This window comes from Microcaecilia unicolor, chromosome 3 (assembly GCF_901765095.1).
Source record: "Microcaecilia unicolor chromosome 3, aMicUni1.1, whole genome shotgun sequence".
Taxonomy (NCBI): domain Eukaryota; kingdom Metazoa; phylum Chordata; class Amphibia; order Gymnophiona; family Siphonopidae; genus Microcaecilia; species Microcaecilia unicolor.
This window is the reverse complement of record NC_044033.1, coordinates 249,132,565-249,141,198: the sequence shown is the minus strand read 5'-3', so window position 1 is coordinate 249,141,198 and position 8,634 is coordinate 249,132,565. Positions and strand designations below refer to the sequence as shown.

General features: G+C 41.0%; 1 protein-coding gene across 1 annotated transcript; it reads right to left on the bottom strand.

Moving 5' to 3' along the window:
- LOC115464592 (vomeronasal type-2 receptor 26-like) lies at positions 1-8,102 on the bottom strand. The gene is made up of 5 exons (XM_030194955.1): positions 7,848-8,102; positions 5,496-6,302; positions 2,484-2,711; positions 1,719-1,845; positions 1-896 (listed from the first exon to the last, which is right to left on the bottom strand). Exons 1-5 carry the CDS (start codon positions 8,100-8,102, stop codon positions 1-3), a joined length of 2,313 nt encoding a protein of 770 aa, XP_030050815.1.
- Positions 8,103-8,634: the final 532 nt, after the last annotated feature.

The window sequence follows — 8,634 nt, the reverse complement described above, 5'->3', positions numbered from 1 at the left end:
TTACAGTTTTGTTAGGTACTTTCTGCTGTTACTTTCTGGTTTGAGCAGAATAATGTAGCACTTAGGGATAAACATACAGCCCAGGAGTCCACCACTAGAGGCCAGAATAGCAAATATCTTCACTGCCACCATGTTCTTGCCCTTGGTGCTCAGGTACGTTGGGATGAAGGAGATCCAGACGCTGCAGAACACCAGCATGCTGAAGGTGATGTACTTGGCCTCATTGAAACTGTCAGGTAGATTCCTCGCTAGGAAAGCTATGATGAAGCTGATACCAGCCAGAAATCCTAGGTAACCCAGAACACAGTAAAATGCAACTTTTGACCCTTCATTACATTCAATTATTATTATTCCAGGTTCTGATTTCATATTAAGATATGGGAACGGGGGAGCAGTGAACAACCAGGCCAGACACAGAACAGTTTGAATAATGGAACAGAAAACGACTACAGAAATTGAGACCCTGGAACCCATCCATTTCTGGAGCTTGCTTCCAGGCTTGGTGGCTTGGAAGGCTATGACCACAGTGACTGTTTTTGCCAGTATAGAGGAGAGAGCGATGGAGAAAGTGATCCCAAAGACAGACTGTCGTAGAACACAAGTCACATCTTCAGGACGGCCAATGAATACCAGGGAGCAGAAGAAGCAGAGCATGAGTGAGATGAGAAGAAGATAACTGAGGCCCCGGTTGTTGGCTCTCACTATGGGAGTGTCTCGGTAATGAATGAAGATTCCCAAAATGAGAGCAGTGAGGAAGAAGAAGGAAACAGCTATTGAAGTCAAAGCTATCCCCAAAGATTCTTCAAAGGACAAGAAGTCCATAACTTTTGGGATGCAGGTATCTCTCTTCTCATTGGACCACTTGTCATCTGGGCACTTTATACAGTTATCCATGTCTGTAAAGGAAGAATATTATTTCATTAGAAAATGGAGAGAGAGTGAAATTACATCTCTTGCATGGCTTGATGTTCAGTCCCTACAGTTTAGAATATTTATTACTTGGTGAATATGAGGAGAGAAAAAGTGTGGTTTTCATTGTCCTTCAGGACCAAGAAACTGCTTAGTAACAGCTAAGGAAAATAATGTTCTGTGCTTTTTATTTTTCTTGGGGTCAAAATTTCAAGTTTTACATCAGCTCTGGAGAATTCAACCTGAAATGGATGTAGAGAGAACCAGGTTTTGAGGTCCAGTGACCAGACCTTTTGTAAAATAGGCAATGATGTGAGGCTTAAGGACCAATCTGCATAGGTGCCATTTCATCCAAAATCTGTTTGGGGGGGGTGAGCCATGCCCCCCCTAACTATGCCTCTGATATATACCACAAAAGAAAAGTGAGGGAAGAGAGGTATCCCAAAGACATGAACTGCAGAAAAGAAGTGGACATTTCTCAATGGAAACAATAGTCTAGAAGAAAAAGTTGTGATAATTGGAGAAGCATAAAATTATTTCAATGGGGAAAGGGTGGTAGATGGATGAAATGCCCTCATTGAGATATAATGATTGGGGTAAGCCTGGAATGAACCCAAAGCAGTAATGAGCGAATTGAAGATGAAGTGGAGCCTAACATTTTTCAACAGGAAAGGAGACTGAGAAACTGGATGAGTCTTAGGGTGATACCTGTCATCAAATTAAGTTTCTATCTTTCTATCCCACTGTCTGGCAAGTAGGAATTTTCAGTTAGTCACAACCTTTTTTTTTTTAAAACTAATGCCACTGACCGTTTTCATTGGAGATTTCACCATCTGGGCATGGAATACAGTCATAACAGCAGATCGGTTTTTCTCTTGACGTTAATTTCCTGAATCCAGAAGGGCAGATTGCACTGCATTTGGACCGTGGGGGGGTCTAATCCAAGAAGAAAAGAATCATTAATGGAACACCATGAGGGAATGTGAAAATCTTAACTAGTCAATATTCAACCAGTGGCGGTCAACTTTTCCACCACCAGCTGAATTGTTCCCCAATATTCCGTGGCATCCACTATCCCAGTACCGGTGCATGTCTTATGTAGAAAATCATTTAGGGTGGATCCTGTACCTAACGTTTGGGTGCCAGACTTACGACTGTTGAAACTTGATGTAAATGCCGGCACTCAAGTTAGGCAATGTTTGGCAAAATTCTGTAATTCTGCATGCATCCTTTTGGAATGCCCCTGACATACCCATGGCCACGCCCCCTGTGACTCATATGCAATAGGTGTTAGAAGTTAGGCGCTGTGCCTTATAGAATAATGCACATCTAGATGTATGTGCAAATTTTAATGGGTGGCAAATAACATCAACCTTTGGTTGATAGCACCCAATTATTGACGATTCGGAGCACATTATCCAATTTATTTGTGCACACATCTCAGAAGCGTGCCCAAAGCTGGGCGTCATATATTGAATCCAGGGGTAAATGGATAAACTGATTGTTACTCGTCTTGATCTTTGTTGAGTTGGCAGATGTTAAAGTCTTTAAATGGATAAATAAATAATTTCAACCTGGGTGAACGATCTTTCCCAAACAATCTCCTTTTCGTGAAGAATGAAATCTTGTCCTGGGGGAGCATGAGAGTTATAGTGTCCAATCATGTTATACTTCACAGTCCCATTGGGATAAAAAACCAAGTTTTTAATGTCATAGCCTATGGGAAGGTTGCCATTCTCATCAAAAAATATTTCTTCACCCGCTTCATTCTGAAAACGGACCTTCTTAAGATAGTGGTGGAGCTGAAAAAGAAAACAGAGATCAGAACAGCAAAACTACATTTTTTGACCAGCTATTTTTTCTCCTCCTTCTTTAATCTTCCAACAAAGTGAGAGCCAATGCTGGATCTTGGACTTTCATTTCACATTAACTAAGGATTTTTCTCTCTCTGTTTTATACCCCACCCCCCTACATACCTAGTATGCTTATTTGAGTGACAGTCAACAGTTGGAGCTTATGCATCATGGTACTTTCCAGTACTCTGCAATCATGGGCCTTTAATTTGACCATTAGGTGTCATCCTCTCTCTCACTCACCACCCACCACCCATCACCCACCACCAAGGGGTTGTGAACATTTGTCTTCATATAAAGTCATTTCTTATCTGCTGTTGGGTTCAGGAAGCCTGCCCAGTAAATCTGATCTACAGTTACAGTTATTTGACTATGCCATCAGATAAAGACTTGTATGGTCCATCAAGTCTGCCCAATGAGATAAACTGATAGCATAAGGTATGATGAGATACTGCATGATCTTTATTTCTCTTGTCCATGTTCTTATCCTGGCTGACAGCTTTATGGTAACATAGTAAATGACAACAGATGAACATCCACACAGTCCATCCAGTCTGCCCGACAATTTGGCTGAAGCATAGCTTAATCATACAATGTCATGTGACGTCTACATATAAAACAATGTGCCATTATATCCATCCCTATACAGGGTGGGCTGTCCTTACACAATTAAGATGCTTAAGTAAGACTGCCGTCAAAGCACTAAATCCACAACTGAGCCATTATCCCATCTTCATCTGTTCACACCCCCCAATCCCATCCAAATGCAGAAGTTATCAAAGGCTTATTTCTCCAACCTCCACCCTCGGTCCTTAGCCGCAATCAATTACACCAGCCATGGATGGTATCTCTTATCTCTAGGAAATATGCAGGTAAATGTGAGTCCTGCCCACACTCTGCCTATCTGTCAAATTCATGTTACAGGGCTAGGGAAGGAAAAACTGAAGCCAAGCTCATGCCTTTACTGAAAGCATTTAGCTGCTGTGACCAGGCTGAGGTGTCATGCCAAAGATGGGTTTGTGAAATCTTTAGATTCTACAAGTTAATCAGTATTAAAAGCATTATTGAAATAGTCTCAATATTTGTACCTCATCAGTCAGTGTCCTACCAGGAAGACATATACCCATTGACGGCTGCAGGTAAATCAGCACTGACAGCACAGGATTGGCTGAGCAGTGTTAATAAAGACTCCTGAAGCAGGCATCTTGTATGCCGAAACACGGTTGTCTTGTCGAGTCTTAATATTGGTTTTAAGAAAGATTGGTTTTAAAAAGATTGTGGTGGCCTTATGTACAAATCCACTTATGCCTCCAACTTTACATTCATAGGCACACAAATGTGGAATGCTCTACCCAAATCAGTTAAACAGGGCCATGCCTAGGGTCTCTGGCACCCCCCTGCAGACTATCAGTTGGCGCCCCCCCCCCCCCCCCGCAGACTATCAGTTGGCGGCGGCCCTCCCCCCCCTGTGAAAATGATCGCTCACCACTTGCCACACTGACAGGAATTGTCAGCAATATTCTTAGAAACAAATTGCTATACATTGCAAAATAAGATAGCAGATGTAAATTCTCAAAGTGGACATATTCCAAACACTAAAATGAAAATAAAATGATTTTTTTCTACCTTTGTTGTCTGATGTCAGAAGAAGGCGGAACACAGCGAAGGGAAGGCTAGAGACGTCGGGAGCGCCGCCTTCTTCACTGACGCTGCACTGCTGGACCGCCACGGAGGTAAATTTAAAAAGAAAAAAAAGAAAAGGGATGTTGGGGGGGGGGGAGAGAAGAGGGCGGGCAGTTGAACAATGGGAGCGGGAGGGCGAGCGAGGTGAGCATGGTGCGGCGGCGCCCCCCAGAGGGAGGCAACCCCCCTGCCATGCTTACCTCACTTACCGTGTTGGCAAGGCCCTGCAGTTAAATCTACCCAGAACTATTTAAATTTCAGAAAATTATTGAAGTCCATCCTGTTCAAGAAGGCTTATTCTCCAGGTTCAACATAATTCTGATTAACTCCCAGTTCAACAAGATTCATGGACACTAATTATCTTTATTATCTTCTACATATTGTTGTTTAAATGATGTTTACTATCTTACTTTTACACTGTTTAATTGTACTTTTCTGTTCTGTAGCCTTCCTACAGATTTGTGTAAGCCACATTGAGCCTGCAATTAGCGGGAAAATGTGGGGTATAAATGTAATAAATAAATAAACTGGATTGGTTGAACCGGTGGTTTGTCCAGCCTTCCTTCATTTCCCACTTCTGGATTCATTGTTCGTTTTTCCGTGGAATCTTTTGTGTTCAGTTACCACCTGGTTCCAAATACATGCTATGTAACATATGTACTTTTTATGCAGATTGTTAGCATTTATTTGTTTATTTATTTGGTCCACTTGTATCCCACATTTTCCCAGCTTATGCGGGCTCAATGTGGCTAACAAAGTTACAAGGAAATTACATAATACAACAGGAGAAAATTGTTCCAGTAATAGGATACAAAGAAGTACAGAGGAGCTAAAATAAGAGAATACAGATGGGAAAACAGGAGCAACCAAGGAGAAGCTGCATAAGTGCATAGATACATGTGTTTATTTTGCTATTCTAATCATTTACACACATTACTGTAACATAAACAATAATGTCTTATTTACAGAATTACTCCCTACGCCTATAACTATAAGACATCTTCATTGCTTGCATTGTCTGAGTTTCTTGGTTCAAATATATGACATTACCTTCCATGGCAAATAATCCTGAAATCCCAGGGCATCTTTGCTTTTCAGGGATTCACTTTCAGAGTTGGACACAGTCATATCATGTAATGCATGTGCCAAGGCATACACAGCATTGTAAACACTATAGCTGAGCCCGAAATTGATGACTCTGCAAATCAATGTTTCAGATATATGGGGTTTGAAATTGTCCTTGCATATTTGTAGTTCACTCTTGAGGCATTTTTTCTGGCACAGAGAGGTCCACCAGTACCGAGTGAAACCTGTGATTGGAAATAGGTTTGGATTTGTCTCACGGATAAATTTTAGAAAGCTTGGAATGGTCTTATCGTGCGTTACAAATGTTAATGTGTTGCTGCTCTTCATGTCTTTGTTAGGTTCATAATAGACACTCAGACTCTGTTCACCTGTTCTGATGAACATCCTGCCAGATATTAGATGAAAATTTATCTTCAAAGTTAGGTCTACTAAATATTCTCTGTTGCCATATAAAATAATCACATTAGATGATGCTGAATGAAGACGCTCATTTATTTGAGATATTTTCTTATTTGATAGGGCACTGTTGTAACTGAAAGTTTCTATGAATTCAACGCAGCCACCGTTCTGCTCAATCCCGTCTTTCAGGATCTGGACAGCTCTCATGTTGCTGTCTTCATCGGGTGCGATGATACCAACCCAGGTCCAACTGAAATGTTTCAATAACTTGACTATCCCAGTGGAGAGGTGCAGCTCACTGGGGACAGTCCGGTAGAAAAACGGAAACTTTACTGTGTCGCTCATGAAAAGATTCTCCGAGGCGTAGCTGATCTGTTGGCACATAGAATACATGTGTCACTGTCATGTAACGGAATTGAAAGAGGCAAGTGGCACCTTATAGACTGATTAATTAAAGCATAAGCTTTTGAGGACTAGAGTCCATTTCATGTTCTGGTTTTTGAAAGCTGATGTGTCAATAAATCAGTTAGGGGTTGACAATCAGTGTGTTGAAAAATGGCTTGTGCTAGTGTTGACGCATGTATTGGACACGCGCAGGTCCATTTTTCAGTGCACCTGCAAAAAAGAACTTTTATCGGGGGCCGAAAATGGACGTGCGGCAAAATAAAAATTAGCGAATGTCCATTTTGGGCCTGAGACCTTACCGCCACCCAGACTTAGCGGTAAATCCTCACGCATTAACCAGGCGGTAATCATCAGTGCCTTGTGCTGGAAATTTTCCACCGTACATAGTGGACACATAAAAAATGAAATTACCACCCAGGCTACGCAGTAGTTCCAAACTGGCATGCTTTTGGCGTGCGTAGGTGCCTACACGGCTTAGTAAAAGGGCCCCTTATTCTATAAGGTGATATTTAAGAAGCTGAAGAGTATAGACGTCAACTTATGTACTTATGTGCTTATAACAGGATATAGGGATGCAAATTGAGAATAATATACACCCATCCGGGTGGAGAAGCTAAGTATTTATTTTTTCCTATGCACGTATAGCTGGTTTTTGTTCTCAGCGGATTTTTCTCCAGTTGGCGTTGTTTTCCAGGCATATTCCATATGCCTGGAACAGACTTCCTGAGCCGGTATGTCAAGCTCCATCTCTGGCCGTCTTCAAATCTAAGCTAAAAGCCCATCTTTTTGATGCTGCCTTTAACTCCTAACCCTTATTCACTTGTTCAGAGCCCTTATTTTATCATCCTCACTAATATTCCCTTATCTCTCGTTTGACCTGTTTGTCTGTCCTAATTAGATTGTAAGCTCTGTTGAGCAGGGACTGTCTCTTCATGTTCAAGTGTACAGTGCTGCATACGTCTAGTAGCGCTTTAGAAATGATAAGTAGTAGTAGTAGTTTTCAGAGTTTGGAAACCTATGATAAGTGCCTATATAAGGGTAGACCATCAATGTAGGCTCTCTAGGCTAATCAAAAACTTGTCATCTCATGGGTTACTGTTAGCTTCTAGAGCAAGTTTTGATTGATTAAGTATACCTAACTTTGGGTGCCATTTACTGAATGAACCCCATAATGCACACTGTTACCGATGAATGACAAAACACAAAATGTCATGGTTTTTTTCTGCTCGTTTTTCTTTGGTAACGACATGCAACAATGTAGGATGTGTCATTTGACATGTTCTTTGTCATTGCACTTTTGTCCTTTAGATTGTAAGCTCCTTTGAGCAGGGACTGTCCTTCTTTGTTAAATTGTACAGCGCTGCGTAACCCGGGCAGAGCTTTAGAAATGTTAAGTAGTAGTAGTAGTAGTAGTGCAATGACAGCCTATCCCTAAAACATATTACATTAGGTAACTGAAGGAAGGAGTAAAGCATTAGGTATGAAGTGAAACTTAGAAGACCCCCTCAATACCTGTGGGTAGTGGTAAATCCTGAACACTTTAGACAGCTGGATTGATAGCTCCGATGGAAGCCCTTCGATGACAGCAGCCAGAATGGCGGAGGATTTACAGCGATAATTAGGGATCACAATGGTCATGCCAGAAAATATATCCAAGGCACTCATGAATGTGAGGAATGGTTCATTCTTAGGATCATAAAGGTGGAATCCAAGGGTGATGGTTGGTAAGAGCTCCGAGCTGTTATTGATCTCTTCCACAGCAGACATCAATGCCAGGAAGTTAAAATAATTGTCAAAGACTGTTCTGAAATGGAACCAAAATTATGATAAAATACATTTAACTGAAGAAACTTAAACACAGATACACTAATCATCATCTTAGTCCAACGCTTTGTAAGCATGCAAAGATTCTGACACAAAAATCTGTGATTTACTCGTTGCTTCTGGAAAAATAAGTTCAACTTTCAGGAAGATCAGCGCTTCAATTTTTTTCCTTGCTTATATTGTGTTCTTTCTTTTCTAAATTCTGATTATGTTTCATCTAAGTTCAGAAACATTAGCCCTGAGCATCTAAAGTCTGTCCCTTGATATAACCTGACCATTGACACAACCCACATTTTGATTACATAAACTTGATTCTCTTGGAAGTAATTTTAGAAATGATTTTTTGCTTATTGTTAACAGCTCTTGTTTAAAACCACATTTATTTATTTATTTATTGCATTTGTACCCCACATTATCCCACCTATTTGCAGGCTCAATGTGGCTTACAGAGTGTTGTTATGACATAGTCATGACA

What these genes read in the sequence shown, in the direction of transcription:
- LOC115464592 (XM_030194955.1), bottom strand. Translation starts at nt 8,102, where the DNA reads ATGTCTGCTGTGGAAGAGATCAATAACAGCTCGGAGCTCTTACCAACC. An exon ending in GGATTTACCACTACCCACAG is followed by an intron (nt 6,303 to 7,847) that starts GTATTGAGGGGG and finishes ATGTGCCAACAG; the next exon opens with ATCAGCTACGCCTCGGAGAA. An exon ending in AGGATTATTTGCCATGGAAG is followed by an intron (nt 2,712 to 5,495) that starts GTAATGTCATAT and finishes TTTCTTTTTCAG; the next exon opens with CTCCACCACTATCTTAAGAA.